We start from the raw sequence: 25,553 nt of genomic DNA on the forward strand, positions 1-25,553 counted from the left end.
TACATCTAGAAAATTATCAAAATGTACAGACATTAAAGAAGACCTAAGTTAAATGGAAAACCATACTATTCATAGATAAGAAGACTAAATATCATGAACATACCAGTTCTACCCAAAGAACTGTATCAGACATTAATACTTATTATAAAGCCATAGTCATTATGACACAAATCAAGCTAAGAATAGACAAATATACCAGTGGAACAAACCAGAAAGCCTAGAAACAGACTCATATCTATGTGGAAATTGGATTTACATCAGTGATATTGCAGCTCAGTGAGAAAGGGTGGACTGATATTCAATAAAGGGGCCTGGGATAATTATTCATATGGAAAAAGCTTTAGATTCCTACCTCATACTGTATACAAAAGTCAATTCCAGGTAAATTTAAAAGCCTAAATATGAAAGAAGAGTTGGAAATCTCCCTTTGAGCACAAAAGAATAAAGAGAATAAATGCTAATATATGCAAAAAAGAAAAAAAAGAAAGAAAACCCCAAAACTTTATGAAAGGGAAACCTTCGAATTTTTGGAAGACAATATAGAATTGTTTTACTAACCAGATAAGGTTGAAACTATGAACTAAAAGATTACTAAAGTTGATATTATTGAAATTAAGAATTTATTCAAATACACTATAAAGAAAGCAAAAAGACAAGCCAAAAGCTGAGAGAAGATATTTGCCTCATATAAAACTGACAGATTAGTATCCAGAATATATATAAAGAACTTCAAAAGATCATTAAAAACATGACAACCAACCAAGTAGAAAAGTGAGCAAAAAAGATTGAACAGACATTTCACAAAAGAGGATACCCCAAAGGCCCGTGAACATAAAAGATTCTCAATCTCAGTAATGATTAGGATCATGCAAGTTAAAAGGACAAGATGGCATTTTATACCAACAAAATTGGCAAGAATGCAGATCTGACAATGCCAAGTGTTGGTGAGATGTTTTATGGAAAGTTGCAATGGAAAGTTTTACAGAAACTTCTGGTGGGAGTGTAAATTATATAACCACTATGAAAACAGTTTGGCAACTTTCTTATGAAGTTGACTATGTGCAGACCTTACTACTCAGCAGTTCCACTAGTAGGTATATGCCCTAGAGAAAATCTTACACATGTACATTGAGAGACAGATACAAGAACCTTCATAATAACATTGTAATAAAACAAAACTTTAGGTGAAAAAAATCCAAATATTTGTGGACATAGTGGATAAATTGTACTCTGTTCATATAACAGAATACTATATAACAGTGAAAAAGAATGTACTACATCACCAGCTGTCAGCCCAGATGACCCACAAATGTGAAGCAGAAAAAAGCAAGTTGCTGAATACATGCAGTATAATAACATATTCAAAACAAAGCAGAAGTAAACTATATTGTTTAGGGATACTTGCATCTGTGATACAACTCTAAAGAAAATCATATGAATGTTTAAATACAACATCATGATAGTGGTTGTTTCTTCAGAAGGCTTCTAGTTTACTGGTAATGTTCTGTTTCTTTAGTAGTATTAGGTTTCATGAATGTTCATTTTGTTTTTAGGTTATGAATGTTCATTTTGGTTTTAGGTTATGCATGTATTTTTAAGTATAAAATATTTCATAATATAAAAGTTAGTTTTATATTTCATAATATAAAAGGAATTATGAAGAGGAATTATAGAGCATAATTAGTTCTTAGTTTTGAATTTGGGCCATGAGTCACTGTGTTCCGTGGTCACTCACATAAATAGAGCATAGTTTTGTCTCAGTAAAATCTTGGAGATTGGTGATGTTGCTGAAAGCTCAACTTCTCTGTATACTGGTGCCAAATCAAATCTCAGAGACACAGTTTTGGGTGAAGTAGAAAAGGATAGCCTTATTACTTTGCCAGGCAAAGGGGGACACAGCAGGCTCCTGCCTCGAAAAACTATGTGTCCCAACCTGGGAGGATTTGATGACGGTTTTATAACAGTGGTTCAGAGGTGGGGTCTCTGACAACATCAGGGTGTACACAGGGCTTTCACTCCCTTCATCTCATCTCAGGTGGTCTCCTAATCTTGAGGAGCTTCTCTGGTCCCTTTAATCTTGCCTCAGGTGGTTTCTTGGCTGCTTCCTCCCTTGATTAGCAACTGTTCGAATCTGCCCTTTGGAACTAAGGAAAGTCATGGAGGCTGGAGTCTTGCCTTCAAGAAATGGGGGACAAAAGGGCCTCCATGCCTCGGAGCCCCACAGCACCCCACTCGGTTTCACTGACAGCTATTGGTTGTTAGCTAATGAGGGAGTCTATTTTCATTTTTACAAATAGATAACTAGTTTGGGGGGAAGAATTATAAACATTAAATGTTGGGCTGGCCAAAAAGTTCATTCGGGGAACTTCCCTGGTGGTGCAAGTGGATAAGACACTGTACTCCCAATGCAGGGGAACCAGGTTTGATCCTTGGTCAGGGAGCTAGATCCCACGTGCATGCCACAACTAAGAGTTTGCATGCCACAACTAAGGAGCCGGTGAGCCGCAGCTAAGGAGACTGCCTGCCACAACTGAGACCCAGTGCAACCAAATAAATACTAAAAAAAAAAAAAAAAGTTCGTTGGGTTTTTCCGTACCAGCTTATGGAAAAACCCAAACGAACTTTTTGGCCAAACCCAATACATAAAGTATTGCTGGAAGAGTGTATGAAATTTAAGTTTGTTGGTTGGCAGGGTGAAGCCTTTTAATTTTCATTAGTACTGTTTTACTTTTAAATAAAAATTTTGTATTTAGAAGAATATCAGTCACATAAGAAATGTTTAAAAGTGTAATCTGCATAACAAAATTTGTGCGATCACCTGCCTCAACACACCCTAACACTGAAGTAATTTTTGTTTTTTTAAAAAATTTTTTGGCTGTGCTAGGTCTTCATTGCTGCACGCGGGCTTTCTCTAGTTGTGGCGAGCAGGGGCTACTCTTCGTTGTGGTGCACAGGCTTCTCATTGCAGTGGCTTCTCTTGTTGTGGAACACGGGCTCTAGGCATGCAGGCTTCAGTAGTTGCAGCACGTGGGCTCAGTAGTTGAGGACGTGGGCCCTAGAATGCAAGGTCTTCAGTAGTTGTGGAGCATGGGCTCAGTAGTTGTGGCACACAGGCTTAGTGCTCCACGGCATGTGGGATCTTCCCAGACTATGGATCGAACCGTGTCCCCTGTGTTGGCAGGTTGATTCTTTTTTTTTTAACATCTTTATTTGAGTATAATTGCTTTACAATGGCATGTTAGTTTCTGCTTTAAAACAAAGTGAATCAGCTATACATATACATATATCCCCATATCTCCTCCCTCTTGCATCTCCCTCACACTCTCCCTATCCCACCCCTCTAGGTGGTCACAAAGCACTGAGCTAATCTCGCTGTGCTATGCGGCTGCTTCCCACTAGCTATCTGTTTTACATTTGGTGGTGCATATATGTCAGTGCTACTGTCTCCCTTCGTCCCACCTTACCCTTCCCCCTCCCCATGTCCTCAAGTCCATTCTCTATGTCTGCGTCTTTATTCCTCTCCTGCCCCTAGGTTCTTCAGAACCATTTTATTTTTTTTAGATTCCATATATATGTGTTAGCATATGGTATTTGTTTTTCTCTTTCTGACTTATTTCACTCTGTATGACAGTCTCTAGGTCCATCCACCTCACTACAAATAACTCAATTTCGTTTCTTTTTATGGCTGAGTAATATTCCATTGTATATATGTGGGCAGGCGGATTTTTAACCACTGCACCACCAGGGAAGTCCTAAAGCAATATTAATAGGTGATTCAGAGCAGGTTTTTTTTTTTTGGCCGTACACGGGCCTCTCACTGTTGTGGCCTCTCCCGTTGTGGAGCACAGGCTCCGGACGCGTAGGCCCAGCGACCATGGCTCATGGGCCCAGCCGCTCCGTGGCATGTGGGATCCTCCCGGACCGGGACACGAATCCATGTCTCCTGCATCGGCAGGCAGACTCTCAACCACTGTGCCACCAGGGAAGCCCCAGAGCAGGTTTTTAATGTTGGTAAACACAGAAGCAGATGCTTTTTTTTTTATAATTATTTTTTGCTGCATCTGGTCTTAGTTGCGGCACGCCGGGATATTTTGTTGTGGCATGCGGGCTCCAGAGTGTGTGGGCTCTGTAGTTGCAGCACATGGGCTTGGGTTTAGTTGCCCCAACACATGTGGGATCTTAGTTCCCCAACCAAGGATCGAACACGCATCCCCTGCATTGGAAGGTGGATTCTTAACCACTGGACAACCAGGAAAGTCCCAGCAGATGCTTTCTTGGTAGAACTGTTTACTCTGACATTTTTATACTGTATTTAGTGTCATTGTTGATATTTTCTTCCGCTTTACCTTCCATGAGACCTTGAACTTGCTGACTGTAATTTTGCCAGTTGTGGTACCTTGACATCTTTCTGGAACAAATCTCTGAGGTACTATATTCGATTTGTTTACAGATACCTTAGATAGAACTTTAGGAGACAGACGGCATCTTGTGACTGTAGAACTGGAAGCAAAATCACTGGAAACATCATCTCTTCTGCCAGTCATCGAGTATGCAGCAAGTGTTGCCGAAAACCTTTCTCAGGCCTCGCGAGAGGCCATTGAAAATGGCCTTCACAGTGCGTGCCTCCAAGGTAAGGTACTCCAATCAGAGTACGCATTAATATCACTCAACGATTTAATCCCTCCTGATATTAGAAATTGTTTCATTCTTCTCTTCTAACTTTGATGGTGTTTTCTCCCTATCTCTTCCCATCACGCATATGTCATACCTTTATAGTTGCCCCACAGCCTTGGATATTGTTTTGTTTTTTTTTTCAGTCTTTTGTTCACTTTGCTTTTCAGTTTTGGAGGTTTCTACTGATATATTTTCTAACTCAGCTGTGTCCCATCTAAGACCATCAGTGGGCTTCTTCCTTTCTGTTACAGTGTTTTTCATCTGAAGCATTTCTTTTTGGTTCTTTCTTAGGACTTCTGTCTCTCTGCTGTCATGCCCATCTGTTCTTGCATGCCCTTTACTTTACCTATTTAAGCCCTTAGCATATTAGTCATAGTTGTTTATATTCTCAGTCTGATCATTCAATGTCCCTGCCACATCTGGTTCTGATGCTTGCTTTCTGTATTCAAATTCAAATTGTGCTTTTTGCCTTTCAATATGCCTTATAAGTTTTTCTTTTTTTCTTTTATTTATTTATTTTTTATATAGCAGGTTCTTATTAGTTATCTATTTTATACATATTAGTGCATATATATCAATCCCAATCTCCCAGTTCATCCCATAATTTTTTCTTGATAGCCAGAAGTGATGTACTGGGTAAGGGACTGCTATAAACCGGCCTTTAGTAATGCGGTGGTGAGGTAAAGGGGAGGGGAAGCATCTGTAGTCCCAGGATTAGGTCTCAGTCTTCTAGTCAGCCTGTGCCTTTGGACTCGGAGCTGCACAAGTGTTTCTCAGTTTTTTTCACCCCCCTTAGGTGGGACAGGATGGCTAGAGTAGACTGGAATTGGGTACTTCCCTCAAGTCAGTTAGTCTCTGATAATATCCCTGCAGGTTTTGCTCTAATTAACTAGTTTCCCCTGAGGGCAGGCCTTGTTAAGAATAGAGTGCCTTGGAGTATTTCAGAATGGATTCTTTTCCCCTCCCCCTGAATCTCTGATATTTACTGTGAGAACCTGCTTGAGCTCACAAAATTATGCCCCTCTCCATCCCCAAGACTGGGCCCCCCTGGAGTTTAACTCTGACTTGGCTACAATAAGCCTCAAGCAGTTCATCAATTACAGATCAGGTGTGACTGCCCACACTCACCTCTCTCTCCAGTCTTGGGGACAGCGGTTTGCCCTTTGTCCTCCCATCTCTTACCAATTCAATAAGAATTGTTGCTTTTTACTTATTATTTACAACAAAGTGATGACTTCATTGCTCCTTTACATGCATAACTGGAAACTAGAAGTTCTCTGCCTATCTCTTTACACATTTCATTTACCCCTCACTGTAATACTGAGTCCTAATAAAATCTTTTCCCCCTTACCTAGGACCATTGCTTGGATCCCCAATTCAAGATGTAGCAATTACTTTACATTCATTGGTAATTCATCCCGGTACCTCCACAGCTATGATTTCTGCCTGTGTCTCAAGATGCCTACAAAAGGTATAGAAGTGTCCTAATCCTTTTTGCTTTAAGGTGACTCTCTGGACAGTAGTGAACCACTAATCCACAGACAGCTGTGCTCGCAGTGCCTGACCTTGTGTCTTTGTATCCTGAGCCTTATAGTCAAGAGTTTTTACCATGGAGAATCTTTGATTTCTTAATCATCAGGGTTTTATTCAAAAGAGGATCTAAGAAATTACTGTTTGACACAGATAGTTATTAAATATCCTCCGATTTTGGCAAAGAGGCAAGTTTTTTAAGTGGTGTCTCTGCTTTCCCCATCCCAGATGCAGCCATAAGAGGCAAGCTTGGTAGATTTGAGTAAAAGACATATCTGGGGTCAGCTTGGCCCGAAATGGATTATAATCTAAAGGACATTGAAGGTCTAATATTGGTTCCAATGTTCGAGTTCATGTTTGTTCTAATAAGATTAATCAAGGATCACTGAAATCAGATAAGTCCTGTTGAATAACAGATCAAATAAGCGTTTTTCCTTCTCAGAGCATAAAGCAGTCTGGTCTTCTGTGTTTACCTGGGGGTATGTCCTTGAGTGCCTTGCCCCAGTAATCTACCAGAGCTGGATTAACCCCCAGGGCCTTAGTGTGCTGAATGCTGATTCCATGCATTCTTCTCAGTATGGGAATACTATAGTTTTGTTGGTGACTGATTTTGCATTAAAACGCTTGCCTTTTATAATCATTTTCTAATGTTTTGGACTGTAGTTGAGACCTGATTTTCTATAGTCTTATTTGAATCCATAATTATAAAGTTAAATACCCTAAGCCCCTGACTTAGGAAGGCTGAACTTTAATGGCTCCTTCACATAAGTTCAAATTCATACTTAAAAAGTTTTTGAAAACAAAAGTTTTTGATTAAAAGAAAAAACACTACACTTTCAAAAATAAAATTGTTTTAAATATTGTTTGCCTAAGCATATAGTTAGAAATATTACCTATAAAGTGGTCATGATTAAATTGTTGAGAACATTTACCTTCCAGTAATTCTTAAGTTTTTCCTGACATTGGTTGGTTTTAGTTTTGAAATGATGGTAACCTGAAAGATGATACGTTTCTAAATTAACCCCAAGCCCCAGTATATGGGCCAGTCCTTCAAAATCTAATATGTCTTGGTTAGCCTTTATATTAAGATCATAGTAAAGAACAAGAATTAACTTTATGGGGCTTACACTTAATCTTTTGTTTTAATTCATTACTTTAAATGCTACTAATGGAAATACTGTGGCCCTTGTTAAGCTTCATCTAGTGGGGAAGCTCCTTCTCTCTATGAGAAGTTAATGACACTTCATATATTTATTGAGCCACTGGTGGTGTGCTTATAGTGCACCAGGCACTGAGAGGGGCACAAATAGGATGCATACATTTTTCTTGACCTAAAGGAGCTTATGATTTAGAAGGGAAATAAATAGCCAAATAGCCAGAATATTAGATAGAATGGACTGAGATCCATGAAAGCTGAGACGTGGGGAATTGGGGCAGGGTTCTTGGAAAGAAGTTTATGTTGCCGAAACTCAGCCTCTTCACCGGTGCCGAACAGAAACACGGAGACAGGGTTTTGGGTGAAGTAGAAGAGAGTAGCTTTTATTGCTTTGCCAGGCAAAGGGGGCCACAGAGGGCTAATGCCCTCAAGACTGTGTGATCCACCCTGGAGGGGTTATGAGGAGTTTTATAGTGTTCAAGGAGCAGGGTGTGATCAGCTCGTGGACAATTCTGGGATTGGTTGGCATCAAGGTGAAGTTTCAAGCATCATCAATCAGCCTTCTGGTTTCAACCAGTCTAGGGTCTATGTGCTTGTGGTCAGCAGTTTTCCTCTGGCAGGGGTCTGCTTCCTGTACAAACAACTTAGGAATGTGTGTCAGGCCTTTATATCTTTCAGGGAACTGGGAGTTCGGTGATTCTGCCATGTGGCAGCATTATAGTCTAAATTGTTACCAGTTCTCTAGCCCAACAGCTGTTCTTTGTTTCTGCATCTTCACATTTCCCAGTCATTAACTCCTGAGTCAGCATTTTATTTCAAAACACAACAGGGGCTTGTACATGGTTTCATTAATTGTTGAGCTGTGATGTTTTGGAAGATTGGGCACAGTGGGCAGCATTCCAGACAAGGGGAGATTAAAGAAGGCAGGGCCAGGCTTTAGAGAAACCTTTAAAAACTACATCTAGAAGTTTGAGATTTGTTTTGAGAACAGTGGTGAATAAAGTTTTTGAAGAGAGCAGTAAAATCATTAGAATACAGAAGGGACTGGAGTAGGGAAAAGAGTCTAGGACAGGGAATGGACTAGGTCTGAACCAGGATACCAGCAACAGGAGTGGAAATCTTATAGCTTACTTGTGGAAAAAGGGAAATCAAAGATGCATGTCCTGGTGAACTGAAGAGTAGTGATGCCATCAACAGAAAGAGGAAAAAGCAGACAAGAGTGTTTGGAAAAGAAAGTGATGAGTTCCCTTTGGGGCATATTGGGTTGCTGTAAGATATTCAGACACTATCCCAGAGCAGACCAGTGGAGTACAAGGCTGGAGCACTCAGACCGTGGCTTGGATAAAGTTTAGAATTTTTGAGGAAGCTATGTAGAAGCTGTTCTTGATGCTCTGTAACTAGGCAATGTTGCCAAGGAAAGGGCTGTGAAAAGAAAAGAGGACTAAGGACAGACCCACAAGCACAGTACTTCCTGTTCAGTTACATAGAACTCAGTCCTTTCCTTAGTTGTAGCATTTTTTCTCTTTAATTTTTAACCTTTTCCCACTCCATTATGTTGTTCTAAAAGACATTGCGTGAAGTGGCACAAAGCTTTTGGTAAGAATTGCAAAAATACAGAGGATATATTTAGTTGTTTGCTGTTGACTGTCATTATTTTTTAGTAATGTTTTCATTCAAGGACTATTACTTTTTCTATAGTTGAGTTGTTTCGGTTGATAGTGATTTTAAAGGCTTAATCTGCTGTGAAGAACTGAGATTATGTTTTTACTCTATATGTGTGCTATGTTTTTTGAAATTTCTGTGATAAAGAGAATATACTGCTGGCCATTTTTCATGATCGTGAAAGTAGGAGGCAGGGATGGGGGGGAGGGAGGTGGTGGTGAGGTACCGGGGACAGAAGAGCATTACTTGACAATATAGGCGAAGATACTGCCTGGTCCTAAGTGAGTGGTGGCAGGTGAGCAGAGAGAGACGATCAGCCATAGCCAAATAAAGGTGAGGGGTACATTCCAGAGCCCTAGCTCTTTTATCTGGTTTCTGCTGCTAAGTCTAAGTCTATTACAACTGAGTAAGTTGTAACAAAGACCAAAGTATACTGCTCATCCCACCTGACAACCAAACAGAGGCTTAGAATTTATAGGAAATTGTTGTTTTTTAACTCTGGCAGGCTGGAGAAGTAAGTGAGTTAGCTTTTAAAATCAAACCCATCAGTGGTTACAGTGCTCGCAAACGCCCTCCAAAATCCGTTTAGCAATTGGCCTGATGGAATGATGCTCTAAAGACAGCGTCTGACTAGGACCCCAGTAAGTCTTTATACCTCTGCTTTCGTCCACTTATTTGCCCTATGCTGTTTTAGCTTTTTATAGTTTCCGTGCTCTTTCCTTTCCATGTGCTTATTCTTCTTGGCCTTTGTTATCTGTTCAGAATTTTAGATTTCAGTCTGTTTCAAATAGAGGAGAATGTGTTTCTACTAACTTACTGTGTTTTTAGCTCTCTCCTTTATTTCCCTCCTGCTTGCCCTGACTTGTAGCATGGACCATAACTATAGGTATCAAAAACAAAAGAAGAGGTTTAAATATGAAGAAATAAGTCTTTGAAGGGGGAAAACCATTTGGTTTCCCTCTGTCTCTGGGCACATGTTCACAGGTACTCTACATAATGAGATTTTGCCAAGCATTCCCTTGCAACACACTGTACAAGAGGTCTCAGACATGCTACTGTCATGCATGTACAAGCAAATATTGAAATTTTGGACTTCTTATAGAGTGTTAAAGCAGGCTTATGTCTTTTTGCTAGAGGCTCTAGGCTAAGATTATGAACAGTATTTAAATTTTTATGAGTCTTCCCTTCATAACAGAAATTTGATCTGCAGTTTAAGGAAGAGGAGTTAATATTCTTTAATTTCTTTAGGCTCTGAAGAAAGCTGATAAGCAAATTTTGGAGCCCCTGATGAATCTTGAGGTTACAGTGACTAGAGATTACCTCAGTCCTGTCCTAGCAGATCTAGCACAAAGAAGAGGGAACATTCAGGAAATCCAGACTCGCCAGGACAACAAAGTTGTTATTGGATTTGTTCCCTTAGCAGAAATTATGGTAGGTACTTTGTGACTAAATGTACATACTTTACGTAAATTGCTGGAGAAATCCAGGGGATTATGGCAGCATGCGGGGGGGGGGGGGTGTCCCTTTCCATTCCTCTACAGAGGTTGAGGTGTGCTGTACCAAAATGTGTCACCAGCCTAAATGACCATTTTTCCATCCCAAGCACTTATCTTACTTCTGTTGCCGGCTTTGAGGCAAGTTTCATTCTCCTCCCCACCAGCCTCTGCTGCTAGGACAGGCACCTGAGTGCCAGCAGAGTCTTTTTTACCATTTGGGACCAAGGAATACTTCTGAAGCATACCCACACTACTGGTTTTCTGTCATCCACAATACTTACCAAATTTTTCCTGATAATGGTCAAAGGTTCTGCAGGAAGAGACTTGAGGCTTAACTTTGCAGAGATAACTGACTTAAAATTATTTTAATTAGGGTTATTCAACTGTGCTTCGAACGTTAACATCAGGCTCAGCTACCTTTGCCTTAGAGCTGTCTGATTATCAAGCCATGAATCCTCAAGACCAAAGCACACTGCTCAGCCAGAGAAGTGGCTTGTCCTAAGTCCTTGGAGAGAAACTCAGGAGTACCTACCTACTTCATTTTCCGTAAGAACAACTGGAAAGGTAGAACTTGAAACAGACAGTGGCACTTGGTGCTGCCCATTCTATTTTATAGAATGAGAAACGTGCTTTGATGTTGAAGGTTAATGCACCTGAATTGTTATTTGTATCTAGGAAGTTACTACTGTCGGCAGTCAAGATTCAGTCTTTTGGGATATACTGAGTGATAGATATCACGAGGTTTTTGGTGGGCTGATTTTAAGCTGCGCTCACAGGAAAGATGTCAGTCTTCTACGTATAACGTATAATAAGATGGAGGTTCAATCAATAAAAAGATTTTATTCAAAAACATGATTTTTAAAATCAAGCTGATCGTGGTACAGATGATTGTGGGCATTTTCCCCTATTTTTCGTTTCAGCTCATTTTTACATTCTGTCCTCGTGGTCACAATATCCAGTAAAGACAGGTTCTGCAGCTATTCCTCGTCTGTATGACAGGTAAAGTACAAACAAAAGATGTTTTAGATTGATATAACTCATCTCCATCTTAAGGAACTTTTAAGGAACTTAATAGCTCAAATCAGAATCACTAAACCATACCACTAATTACTGAAAAAAGAGATTCATAATGGAGTTCTAAGTTATAGCAAAAATTTAATATAGCTATAAAACAGTTTAAAGTCCAAGCATATCTTCTCCTTATAGGTACTGGAAATAGTTCCCAATTCCTCCTAATTAAATCACAGCCTCTTAGGTGACATACATTTTTGAAAAATAAATCTGTCTTACCTGAGCATTCTGCAGCGGTGAATTGTTAGTCTCCTGTAGGCATCCTCTAGGCCTCTGACGTCTTTGTGACTCCAGAGTCTCTCACCAACAGCACTTGCCCGAGGCCTAAAATTTAAACCACATGTGCCCCAATGTACTTTTCTATTTTCTTAAATAAGCAAACCACATGCTTGGGGAAGTTCCTAGTGGTGTCCTACTTGGGTACAGAAGGAAAACTCAGGCACCTTAATTCAAATGTTATCACTTAAATTCCATACCATAATCTTGGAGTAAGGTTAGTTGCATCCACATACTCTCCCCATAGACAAGCTTCTCCACCAATGACAAGTTTTTTCTGTTCCTGAGAACCTAGATTAAAATCATTGATGCAAGTTAGGTAGTTGCAACTTGAGGCCTATATAGAGGGGCAATGCTGATTTCTGTTGTTATCTTAGGGCAACATTTCTCTCCTGTTAAGCAGGACCTTGGGAGATGTTCATGGCTGTGGCACAAAAAAAGGTGGCCAACTTTATTGCCACGGCTGACCCCATGGTTCACATAGTATTTGTTAGCATATATTAACTAATGTGGCAGTCTGGTAGTAAAGATACCATTTTATTAAAGAGACTATAGTAATTATGACTTTTTGATTCTCAGAAAATGCTTTTTAGAGATTTTTAGAGAAAGTTATGTCAATTCCTAATAGACCTACAGTTTTGAAACTCTTTTAAACAGCAAAATACTATTCCTCAAAGGAAATTTTATATTAAAGTCTGGTGTACAAAAATGGACAAAGTAGAACTGTTCTTAATGAAGGGGGTTTGAGAGTCTGGAGCCCCACCACTCAGACATGCCCACCCCCAAGGATGCCTCCTCCTCAGAACCTGGAAGCCACTGAACAGGACAGGATCCCTGCTTAGGTGTCTTGCATTGGTAGAGGCAGCTCAGAGTAGGAGATACAAGGTTAATGCAGTCAGGCATCTTTAAATGCATAGTGATAACAAGTCTTATCAGTGAAAATGGAGAGAAAAATCTAAGGGAATCTACTTTGAAGTTCTTTCATTTAGGGAAGAATGTGGTTTCTTTCACAGTTTAAAATGATATTGTAGTTGGTCTGTTTAAGTACACACAAACAAAATCAAGGGTCAGACATAAATGGAGGATAGTTGGTAGATGCTACCTAGGGTAAGGATTCCCTGGAGGGAGGGTAGGGGAAAAAACCTATCAAGTAATGATGGTTGCTTCACTTACCCTCAAAACTAAGAGGGTCCACGGCATAGTATTTTTTCCAGTCTTGTCCATAACTGATCCAGTCTAAGTACCAAGGAGCAGAAAGGATCACAGGGAAGCCAGCTTCTGTAACTTTACTTTGTTCCCGAGTATAGTCCTCCACTTTCCACACTTGAATTACTGTGCCTGGCATGAGCTATTAAAGTCACAAATCACAATATATATTACTAGGTCTCGCAACTACAGTAGATGAAAGTAAAAGCCCAAGGCACTGTAGCGAAGAAAATAACTTTTAAGATCCTTGAAAAAAGCAGCATTTCCTTTTTTCCCTTTCTCCTTAGAATTAATATCAAATGCTATTTGTTGTAGGGACTTAGAAGTTTCATCAACCTTAAGGTTGGATATTTAACCTTTGTCTACGTATGATACCATATAGGTGTAATGAATTAAAGGTTTTCGTCCCATTTCTACCACACTATTGTACTTACTTTGGAACTCTGAGGATGCCACCAACCCTTCTGGAAAGATAATAATACTAGTATCTGGACTTGCAAATTCTCAGTTGCCCCCAAAGGAAAATAAAGAATTCTGAGTATGTCAGAGAGAAATGCCATTTAAAATAAAAAGTGTACATTGACAATTTTACTTAAAACTCTCTTAACAGCAGTAAAGACTTATGTTTGTTCTGCCCTTCTGAAAAAAGGAACGGTCTTCAGAGTACTTCAATTTGTGATTAAAAATGAGATGGCGGGGGAGGAGGGGAGATGGGGAGACGAGGAGGCGGCGGCACTGAAGAATGAAGTAAATGGAAGAAATCAGATCAATACCATTATCATTGGTCTCAGTGCTACAGCTCAAATGGAAAGGTAAACTTGTTTCCCCAGCATTACAGGGAAGCTTCATTAGGGTTCCTTCCATCCAAGGAAGTATTAAGTCTCTCATATTATCAAAACCAAATGCAGTCTTAATACTTCTCACCTTGCTTGCATCATCAAAAACTTCTTGCCAGACTATGGAGCTCTTGTTTATGGCTGAAATCATATCCAAAACCCTACCATTGAAAAAATTATAGTTATTTCAGATCACAAGCTTACCAATATGTGTAAAGAATGCACGTTTTAATCCCAAGAACTCCCAACACTGAGAGGTGCCTCTCAGCATAACACAGCTTTACAGCAGAACTAGCTAAAGCTGGGTGGCGACCCATGTGGTTCCTTCTTTCTAGCACGGGGCTCAGAACCTGACAGCAGAGGGCTTCAACAGTCAATTGCAGAATGAATGAGCTAAGCATACCTCAAAGAAAGGAAGATGGGACAACTCCTAGGGAAGTGTATAAACAGCAGTCTTTGTAATTTCATGGGTATCTTAGAATAAAAGAAACTAGAAACTAGCCTGTGACATCACCTAAATAACTTCCAACAGTGTTGACAATCAATTCACAAATATTTCCTGATGTTCAGACAATCGCAGGTGCTCTGCAGGATAAAAAAAAATTAGACTGTATCACACAAAAAGCTGAACAGGAAAAGGCTAGAATCTGGGCTTGCTCAGTGCAGGAGTTGGCAAGCTATAGCCTGCAGCCTACTTTTGTATGGCTCTTGAGCTGAGAATGGTTTTTACACTTGTAAAGCTTTGTTTAAAAACTAAGAGTATGCACACAAAAAAAAGTATGCAACCACATGTGCCCGACGAAATCTCTCATATTTATTGTCTGGCCCTTCAGAGAACAAGTTTACTGCTCCCTAGCATAGAGCAGCACTGTCTACTAGAACTTGATGCAGTGATGGAAATGTTCTATATATGCACTTTCCAGTATGGTAGCCACTAGCCTCATCTAGCTGTTGAACACCTGAAATGCGGCTAATGTGACTGAGGACCTGAATTTTTAATTTTCTTCAATTCCAATTTAAATACAAACAGCCACATGTGACTGTGGCTACCACACGAGACAGCACAGATATAAAGTAAAAGAAATGCTCCGGCGTTGACAAAAAGGGCTGAATTCCAGGGGATGGATGGTGACGAAGACTTCGCAGGGCAGCCAGGGCTCTGAGCTGAGTTCTTAGAACAGATGACTGTTATCCTGCGTTTCAACAGTTACTGCAAAAGGATCAGAGTCACCATGTTATTGATTTAAAGAAAATAGTGGCTATTGCTCCCTCCTTTATGATTTTTCATCTATATTTTGTGTAACAAAGAATATAACATCTATACTTTGGCAAGGAGTGGAGAGAAAATGAAAAAGTAGTACTAAATAACAGCTTAAGCTTTTACAAAAGGCATTGGTGAAATAAAAACAGAAGTAGGCTTTAAAGTAACTTACACTTGCATATAGAAAGATTCTAGTTTCTTAAAATTTCTGCCAAAGCCTTTGTTCCTCATGAAATCCTGGATTTCTGGATTGGATGCCCTTAAACAAAAAGTGATCAAAATTTCATTAAAAGTTCAATATGCCCAATCTTTTTTTTTTTTTTGGCCACATGGCACATGGAATCTTAGTTCCCCGACCAGGGATTGAACCCACGTACCTTTCGCTGGAAGCGTAGAGTCTTAACCCCTGGACTGCCAGGGAAGTCCCTGCCCAATCTTTTTAAAGTAGCGTATATCCCTAACATCTTATACACATGTAAAACTATTAAATTTTGTAGAGTAAAATAAACCTAAAAACTTAATTATAAGTTATCTTAGCTTTCCAGTGCAAATAATTTTCTAGAAGCCGATTTCCTATAAAAATGGTTTTCCCTAACCTCCCACCTCTCTCCTCCATCTGAGGCTATTTGCAAAGAGGACTTTTACCTGAAAAATCTCTCCCACTTAATCATTACCCTCTTTCACTAAAGCTATTCTTGTTCACTCTTCAGTCTTTTTTTTAATTCCCATTTCCTTCTGCATCTTAATTCTCCTTCCTAAAAGCTTTTACTTTGTCATACCACCCATATGGACATTCTACAGAAATCCACCATCTCACGAGTTGTGTTGCCACGTTAAAACCGTACAGAGATGTTACCCCAAATCTTCCCTTTTCATGTGGAGACCTCTACACCTACTTCAGATACAAGTTTTTAGAAATAGGTGGGTTTTAACAAATTTTCATACCAACAATCAAAATCTACTTCATCTCCTCCCAAATGAATGAATTCATCCGGAAACACGGTACTAATTTCTTTGAAAAATTTAGACAGGAAGCTGTAAGTTGTATTCCAAATAGGGTTTATAGGTCCAAAAGCCCCAGATGGATCTTTTCCATTATAACATGGAGTCAGGAGGTCTTTCTGGCCTGGAAGGAAACATAGAGAACCTTTTCTAAAGAAGTATTTCAGTCACAAAGACACGGCTTTGCACGTGATTATATTATTTTGTTGAAGCCAAAAGAGATTTTATACAGAAAAAGATAAATGTGTTTACTAAGAGTTATTTATTATGATAATTTCTTCCAAATAAGAATTGTTTCCTGAATACTATCCCTGTACACCTCTTTTGTTTCCCTTTCCATCAGCCTCTGAGATTCTACCCATTTCAAATATTATCTCAAATATTAATGACTCCCAAATCTAAACCTTGCCCCAATCCTTTTGTCTCGAGCTTCAAAACATATTTCAGAGTCCCTGCTGGACACAATTAGATATCCTAGCTTCACTTCAAATATAATCTAACAAAAACCAAATGGTCTTCCCCAAGCTCCTTCTGTAGCTTCTCCTGATTTTCACATTCTGGTAAACGAGACACCATCCTCCTAAGTCTCTTGTCCCTCTCCTCCTGGAGTCAGTCAGTTACCCAAGTTCTGTGGGTATTTCCAGAATCTCTCAGTTCTGTATATTATTTTCCATCCCTGCTATCACCATTCTGGTCTAGGACCTTCAATCTCCTCCCCCTTCCAATCTGTCACTTTCACATAGGATTCCCTTTAGTGTGGCTCCCATCATGTCACTCTTCTACTCTGTAACTTTCACTGGCTTCCATGTGTCCTGATGAATCCCACATTCCTCACCCAAGCCCTCTACGCTACTTTTTCAGACTCATTTCCCACTGTACTCCATGTCTATTCTAATAATACTTATTACACAATTATAAATGCTAGGTGTGGTGCTATGTGCTTTACATTCATTCTGTAATCTTCAAAAAAAAAAAAATTACATGATAGCTACTGCTAATACTCCCATTTTAGAGATGGGAAAACTGAGGATGAGATGTTCTGACTTGCCCAAGGTCACTCAGTTTATAAACGCCAGAAGCAGGATTCAAATCCAGGCAATCTAGCTCCAGAGCCAGTTCTTAAGCACCCGACAGTACAACTACTCTCTGGTGCACTGTGCTCCACCTAAATTGCCTCTCCTGTTATTCCCTCTACCAGAAACGTGAATATATTCTTTGATCTCTCAAAAGCGCTTTAAGTGTTACTTCATTCATGTAATGTTTAATTCACTCATGCATTCTACTTGTTATAATCATTTCTTGTTTTCCTTTATCCCTTGTGTTTATACTTTAGGCAATGCCTAGTGACTTGCTCACAACAGACACATAGTAGTTACAGAATTACAACTACCAATAGTTTGCACAACCTTTGTGCAAATCACAAGTAAGAACAAAATGAGCAAACACCAAGTCATGAGATGCAGGACCTCAAATGTTCATTTTCTGCAACTCATAAAACACGCTCCTTACCTTCTCCCCAAGACTGCGTATGTCCAGGGCTATCAAATTCTGGCACGATCCGAATCCCTCGTAATCGGGCATATTCAATCACCATACGGACATCGTTTGGAGTATAAACATGAGACGAAGAATAGCTTCCCTGTAAAAGCCATATTTCTTAAAATTAAAATGTATGAACTGTTTACAGCTCTGTTTGTACTTCAGTATCTGCTGGCAGATTATTCAATTACAAAGTATAAAATAGTCTTATGTGATGTTGGATGACTCATTTAAATTATTTGTTTACTGCATCTTATCAATGAGCTCTCAGCACACTTTGGGTTAATTCCAGATTTACTGATAGGACTGTCTCTCTCTACCAGCACCTCGTTTCAGCAATGTCTACCGTCAGGCTGTTTCAACCTCATGTAACAGTATGATAAAACAGAAATGTTTGAAGTGAAAATTCTGAATACACTGCCCTTGTCAGTTTTAGAATCAAAATTCACACATTATTACAAAGCATAGCTGTTGTCTTTCAAAGTCACTTTAATTACTGTCAGCTTTAAAAATTCCCCGAGATGCTCTGATAAGTGACCTGTTTTGGTCCTACTATAGGTCCTTGAAAAATTAGAACTCAATATTGGTGGTAACTAAACATAAAGGTCCATTAAAGGTGTTACCATGGCACATTTCTCAAGGTATAAATATATAAATATAAATAAATGCTCAACTTCTAAAAAGTAGTCTTGCCCTACCCCCATCCTCAACATCAAATTTGTATTGAATCAAGACTAGATCTAACTACCAGTTTACAGTAAATACAGGAGACAGAAGAACATATTGACACTGGGAATGCAACCAGCAAAACTCAGACTGTGGGAAACTATAGGACAAACTGAGCTTAGTTTCCTCAATGAAAATAATAAATTATAAGAAAAAAAAGAGATGGGCAGGGATGGGCAGCTATATATAAAAGAGAACAGACAGGGCTTCCCTGGTGGCGCAATGGTTGAGAGTCCGCCTGCCGATGCAGGAGACGCGGGTTCGTGCCCCGGTCCAGGAGGATCCCACATGCCGCAGAGCAGCTAAGCCCGTGAGCCATGGACGCTGAGCCTGCGCGTCCGGAGCCTGTGCTCCGCAATGGGAGAGGTCACGGCAGTGAGAGGCCCGTGTACCGCAAAAAAAAAAAAAAAAAAAAGAGAACAGACATATTAACTGACCACAATGTATGGACCTTATTTGCATCCAAATGCAAAAAAAAATTTTTTTTAAAAGAAAAAGGCACTTGGGGAAACAATGACTGGCTATCTGGATTGCTATTTTCTTAGCTGTGATAACGAACTATAACTTTTTAAACAGGCCTTTTTACCAATAAGATATGATGTCTGGGATTACCTTCAAAATAATGGAGGGGGTATAGGTGATACAAGACTGGCCATTACTTGATTACTGAGGCTGACTGATAAGGAAATGGGAATTCATTAAATTCTACTTCTGTATATGTTTGAAGTTTTCCATATTAAAAGCAAACAACAGGAGTGCTGCTAGGATTTCAACCTAAACTACATCAAAACCTTGGAGAAAGTTCTGGAATTGTGGCCAGAGGACAAAATTTAGGGTCTTGGCTCTGCCTCTTCCTAACTACAACTTTGGATGAGACATACAGCTTCTCCTGGCTGTCAGTGACTGGCCTTGTACTAGAGGGGGATTCAGCTAGATGGTATCGAGGCTCACTCCCAGCTTCCCTGGTCTATAATACAGTGAATCTGAACACTCCTAAGACCACCATTATTTTCCAAGAAGGAGCCGTTATCTGTAAGATTCCCTCTTTCATATAGTTTTTCAGAGAGAAAAGAAGTTGTCATTTATAGAATTCAAAATAATTCTGTTTGAAACAAATATACAGTTGGACTACTTGGTAAATATAATTACTTAACCTTATGTTAATCATGAATGCTTCAGGTCTGCTACACTCATTAAGGTTTTTAAATAAAACCACAAATATCTTTTTTTTTTTTTTTTTTTTTGGCCTCACTGACCAGGGATCTAACCCACACCCCCTGCAGTGGAAGCATGGAGTCTTAACCACTGGACCGCCAGGGAAGTCCCCCAAATATCTAACTTTTATACTTCAATTCTATCCATAAGAAGAAACATTTAAGCTGCAAACTTCTAATGAAACTATACCTCCAGTTTTTTTTTGTATACCAACAACAATAACATGAATAACTCACTTTTTCGCTTAATCCAGGAAAAGTGATGCTCTGATAAGGGAAAGACGGGTCATCTACTATGTGCCAGTGGAGAACATTAAACTTATTAAAAGCCATGGCATCCTGCAAGCAAACATGTTAAAAATGTATATACCTTAAAACCACAATGAGATTATCAGCTCACGCTGTCAGAATGGCTATCATCAAAAAGAACACAACAAATGTTGGTGAGGGTGTGGAGAAAAGGGAACCCTTGTACACTGTTAGTGGGAATATAAACTGGTGTAGCCACTGTGGAAAACAGTTTGGAGGTTTCTCAAAAAACTAAAAATGAAGCTACCATATGACCCAGCAATCCCCACTCACTCTTGGGTATACGTACCTGAAAAAAACACTAATTTGAAAAGATACATGCACCCCAATATTCGTAGCAGCATTATTTACAACTGCCAAGACGTGGAAGCAAGCTACGTATCCATCAACAGATGAATGGACAAAGATGTGGTGTATATATATACAATGGAATACTACTCGGCAATAAAAAAAAAATTTTGCTGTCTGAAACAAGATGGATGGGCTTGGAGGGCATTATGCTAAGTAAAGTAAGTCAGACAGAAAGATATGTATGATATCACTTATATGTGGAATCTAAAACATACAACTAGTGAATATAACAAAAATGGAAGCAGATTCACAGATAAAGAGAACAAACCCAGTGGGGAGAGAAGGGAAAAAAAATTACCACAGATATATTATACAATCCAATTTACTTATCTGCATCCAGGATTGTTTCCAATGTGTCTGTTTCCTTTTAAAATTCACTTTTTCAACAAGGGAATGATGTGAAGAAGTAGAAATTCCTTATCTTATACTCTTTACGTGGCATGTTGCTTTTCAAAAAGCCTATACAGAATTCTTATTTATTCTAACAGTAAGCTATAATAACTTTGCCCTATGGGAAGGGAGCAAGCTTATAAATTCCCAGTAAGTATTTAGGGGTTAGCCAAGAATGGAAAATAGTTCTTGGCTACCACTACTACTGTGTTTGGGAATGCGACAGAGGAAAAATGGGACTTGTAATTCCCACAATTCTGAGATTTGAGTGCCAACCCTTCCTTACAGATGAAAGAAATTCAGTACAAACACAGTACAGTTGTAATTAAAATTCTCAAATTTGGGGGGAAATTGACATTGATTTTATATACACTCTGGAGGAATAAACAATATGCATATAAAATATAAAAGCCTATATGAAGAAGATGAAAAATGATAAGGGGAGAGATTTGCCCTATCAGAGAATCAAAACTTACAGCCTCCCTTCTCCTTATGATGTGGCCAAGATGGCAGAGCAGGAAGACCCTCCTGCTCATCTCCTGCCACAGACACACCAAAATTACAACTATTAACAGAGCAATTATTGATGAGAATGACCACCTGAAAACTAGCAGAAAAGATTTTTCCACAACTAACAATATAAAGAAGAAACCACAAGGAGAGACCCACACCCCAGACTACGTGACCCACAAATGGGAGGATATCACAGTTGCAGAGGTTCTCCCCAAGGGGTGAGGAATCTGAGCCCACATCAGGTTCTGTAGCCTGGGGTCCAACACCAGGAAAACGAGCCCCCCAAAACATCTGGCTTTGAAGGACAGCAGGGCTTGCATATGGATGAGCTGGCAGGCTGTAGGAAACAGATTGTGCTCTTAAAAAGCATATGTAGATTCCTCCTCCAGTGTGGGAGGATGAGGAGTTCGCATCTCCCCACAATTAGGGCACCTGGTAGATGTTGGTGGGGGACCTCGATACCCAAGGAGATGGGATGAACCCCCGAGCAACCGGGTAGGACATGTGGGGGAGTGAGGGGGGAGGAGAAGTGGAGGCTGGACAGGACAGGCACCCCTGAGGGGTGGGTGGGAGAGGGGAGGGGTTCCCACACCTGGAGGGACCCTCAGGGGCTTGGAGAATCAGTGGGGAGCGTGCCTAGTGTTTCCCTGCCCAATCAGGCCTGGGTAAGCCTGCTGGGCTCCCAGGCCAGGGCCTCCACTCTCTGGGGCCCCCTCCAGGCTGCGAGGTTCCTAGGGGTGTAGGACAGAGGCAAGAAGGGGCCCTCTGGAATCGGAGAATCAGGGGAGATGCGGAAGGCGTTTCCCCCGCCCACTCAGGCCCTGGGAAGCCTGCTGGGCTCCTGGGCCTGGTCCTCTGTTCTCCAGGGCCCCCTCGGGCCTCGCAGGTCCTGGGGGTGTGGGAGGGAGGGAGGAGGGGGAAGAGGAGGCCGATGGTGGCGGGGGGAACCCCCAGGACCGGAGGATCAGGGGAGGCCTGGCGGGCATTTCCCCTGCCCACTCAGGCCCAAGGAGCCTGCTGGAGTCCCAGACCTGGTCCTCCGCCCTCAAGGCCAGAGGCACCCCTGGGCCCCTCCTGCTGCACAGAACCTAAGCTTTACCCCCGAAGGGCCTTTTCAGCCCAGTGGGTCCTAAGCATAGGCCCTGCCCACCACCTAAACCCTGCCTCCCACAGTCAAGGCCTTTTCCAGCTTTTTGTTCCCTCCTCTTTTTTTGCTTTTTTACCTTCCAGTTGTTTCATCCATATTTTTATATGTTTATTTTTTCTAACGTATCTGTTAGTTTTCTAATCTTATTTTCTTTTTTACTCTCTGCTATTCTTCAGCTTTTTTTTTTTTTTTTTTTTGCCGCCCTGCATGGCTTGCAGGATCTTGGTTCACAAGCTGGGGGTCGTGCCTGAGCTCCTGTGGTGGGAGCTCCATGTCTGAACCACTGGACTAACAGAGGACCTCAGACCCCAGAGAATAACTCACTGGAGTGAGGTCTCTCAGAGGTCCTCACCTTGGCACCAGGACTCAGCTCTACCCAATAGCCTACAAACTCCAGTGCTGGAAGCCTCAGGCTAAACAACCAGTAACACAGGAACACAATCCCACCCCAGAAAAAAAAAAAAATGAGATGACAAAAAAATATGTCACAGATGAAGGAGCAAGGTAAAAACCTACAAGACCAAACAAATGAAGAGGAAATAGGCAACCGACCTGAAAAAGAATTCAGAGTAATGACAGTAAAGATGATCCAGAATCTCGGAAACAGAATGGAGGCATGGATCAAGAAAATACAAGAAATGTTTAACAAAGATCTAGAAGAACTAAACAAACAGAGATGAACAACACAATAACTGAAATGAAAAATACACTAGAAGGCATCAATAACAAAATAACTGAGGCAAAAGAACGAATAAGTGAACTAGAAGACAGAATGGTGGAAATAACTGCCAAGGAGCAGAATAAAGAAAAAGGAATGAAAAGAATTGAAGACAATCTCAGAGAACTCTGGGACAACACTGAACACACCAACATTCGAATTACAGGGGTCCCAGAAGAAGAAGAGAAAAAGAAAGGGTCTGAGAAAATATTCTAAGAGATTATAGTGGAAAACTTTCCCAACATGGGAAAGGAAATAATCACCCAAGTCCAGGAAGCACAGAGAGTCCCATACAGGATAAACCCTAGGAAAAACACACCAAGACACACGTAATCAAACAAACAAAAATTAAATTCAAAGAAGAAATATTAAAAGCAGCAAGGGAAAAGGAAAATATAACGTACAAAGGAATCCCCACAAAGTTATCAGCTGATTTTTCAGGAGAAACTCTGCAGGCCAGAAGGGAGTGGCAGGATATACTGAAAGTGATGAAAGACAAAAACCTACAGCCAAGATTACTCTACCCAGCAAGGATCTCATTCAAATTTGACGGAGAAATCAAAAGCTTTACAAACAAGCAAAAACTAAGAGAATTCAGCACCACCAAACGAGCTTTACAACAAATGCTAAAGGAACTTCTCTAGGCAAGAAACACAAGAGAAAAAAAAGACCCAGAAAACTAACCCAAAACAATTAAGAAAATGGTAATAGGAACATACATATCAATAATAACCTTGAATATAAATGGATTAAATGCTCCAACCAAAAGACACAGACTGGCTGAATGGATACAAAAACAAGACCCATATATATGCTGTCTACAAGAGACCCACTTCAGACCTAGGGACACATACAGACTGAAACTGAAGGGATGGAAAAAAGATATTCCACGCAAATGGAAATCAAAAGACAGCTGGAGTAGTAATAATCTTGTCAGATAAAACAGACTTTAAAGACTGTTACAAGAGATAAGGAAGGATACTACATAATGATCAAGGGATCAATCCAAGAAGAAGACATAAGAATTTTAAATATTTATGCACCCAACATAGGAGCACCTCAATACATAAGGCAAATGCTAACAAGCATAAAAGGGGAAATAGTAACACAATAAGAGTAGGGAACTTTAACACCCCACTTACACCAATGGACAGATCGTCCAAACAAAATATATAAGGAAGCACAAGCTTTAAATGACACAATAGACCAGACAGATTTAATTGATATTTATAGGACATTCCACCTGAAAGTGTCAGAATACACTTTCTTCTCAAGTGCACAGGGAACATTCTCCAGGATAGATCACATCTTGGGTCACAAATCAAGCCTCAGGAAATTTAAGAAAACTGAAATCGTATCAAGCATCTTTTCTGACCACAATGTTATGAAATTGGAAATCAATTACAGGAAAAAAACTGTAAAAAACACAAACACATGGAGGCTAAACAGTGCACTACTAAATAACCAAGAGATCACTGAAGAAATCAAAAATTACATAGAAACAAATGACAATGAAAACACAACGACCCAAAACCTATGGGACACAGCAAAAGCAGGTTTTTTTTGGGGTTTTTTTTGCGGTACACAAGCCTCTCACTTGTGTGGCCTCTCCTGTTGAGGAGCGCAGGCTCAGCGGCCATGGCTCATGGGCCTAGCCGCTCCACAGCATGTGGGATCTTCCCGGATAGGGGCATGAACCTGTGTCCCCTGCGTCGGCAGGCGGACTCTCAACCACCGCGCCACCAGGGAAGCCCCCAGCAAAAGCAGTCTTAAGAGGGAATTTTATAGCAATTCAATCTCACCTCAAGAAACAAGAAAAATCCCAAATAAACAATCTAAACTTACACCTAAAGCAAGTAGAGAAAGAAAAAAGAAAACCCAAAGTCAGTAGAAGGAAAGACATCATAAAGATCAGAGCAGAAATAAGTGAAACAGCAACACAGAAAACAATAGCACAGAAAAATAAAACTAAAAGTTGGTTCTTTGAGAAGAAAAACAAAATTGATAAACCTTTAGCCAGGCTCATCAAGAAAAAAAAGGAGAGGATGCAAATCAATAAAACTAGAAATGAAAAAGGAGAAATCACAACTAACACCACAGAAATACAAAGGATTATAAGAGATTACTACAAACAACTATATGCTAATAAAATGGACAACCACAAAGAAATGGACAAATTCTTGGAAAGGTACAATTTTCCAAAGACTAAACCAGGAAGAATTAGAAAACATAAACAAACGTATCACAAGTAATGAAATTGAAACTGTAATTAAAAATCTTCCAACAAAGTCCAGGACCAGATGGATTCACATGTGAATTCTGTCAAACATTTACAGAAGAGCTAACACCTATCCTTCTCAAACTCTTCAAAAAACTGCAGAGGGAGGAACACTCCCCAATTCATTCTATGAGGCCACCATCACCCTGATACCAAAACCAGACAAAGATACTCCAAAAACGAAAATTACAGACCAAT

At 40.1% G+C, this 25,553-nt stretch overlaps 2 protein-coding genes across 7 annotated transcripts in view; one reads left to right on the forward strand and one right to left on the reverse strand.

Annotated features, from left to right (window-relative positions):
• Positions 1-11,370, forward strand: part of GFM2 (GTP dependent ribosome recycling factor mitochondrial 2) — a 46,754-nt gene extending 35,384 nt beyond the window's left edge. For all 5 annotated transcript variants that reach the window (XM_032625882.1, XM_032625883.1, XM_032625886.1 and 2 more), the window contains 4 exons: positions 4,451-4,630; positions 6,030-6,145; positions 10,271-10,453; positions 10,892-11,370. In XM_032625882.1, coding sequence (XP_032481773.1) covers positions 4,451-4,630; positions 6,030-6,145; positions 10,271-10,453; positions 10,892-11,020 — 608 coding nt within the window. In that variant the 3' untranslated portion in view covers positions 11,021-11,370. The remainder of the gene's footprint in view (positions 1-4,450; positions 4,631-6,029; positions 6,146-10,270; positions 10,454-10,891) is intronic.
• Positions 11,339-25,553, reverse strand: part of HEXB (hexosaminidase subunit beta) — a 35,473-nt gene continuing 21,258 nt past the window's right edge. For both annotated transcript variants that reach the window (XM_032625888.1, XM_032625889.1), the window contains 9 exons: positions 19,887-19,988; positions 17,680-17,809; positions 16,114-16,294; positions 15,341-15,427; positions 13,996-14,068; positions 13,039-13,213; positions 12,066-12,156; positions 11,809-11,913; positions 11,339-11,506 (listed from right to left, as the gene is read on the reverse strand). In XM_032625888.1, the coding sequence (XP_032481779.1) occupies positions 11,446-11,506; positions 11,809-11,913; positions 12,066-12,156; positions 13,039-13,213; positions 13,996-14,068; positions 15,341-15,427; positions 16,114-16,294; positions 17,680-17,809; positions 19,887-19,988 (1,005 nt within the window). In that variant the 3' untranslated portion in view covers positions 11,339-11,445. The remainder of the gene's footprint in view (positions 11,507-11,808; positions 11,914-12,065; positions 12,157-13,038; positions 13,214-13,995; positions 14,069-15,340; positions 15,428-16,113; positions 16,295-17,679; positions 17,810-19,886; positions 19,989-25,553) is intronic.

The sequence above is a fragment of the Phocoena sinus genome, chromosome 3 (genome assembly GCF_008692025.1).
Source record: "Phocoena sinus isolate mPhoSin1 chromosome 3, mPhoSin1.pri, whole genome shotgun sequence".
NCBI classification, from domain to species: domain Eukaryota; kingdom Metazoa; phylum Chordata; class Mammalia; order Artiodactyla; family Phocoenidae; genus Phocoena; species Phocoena sinus.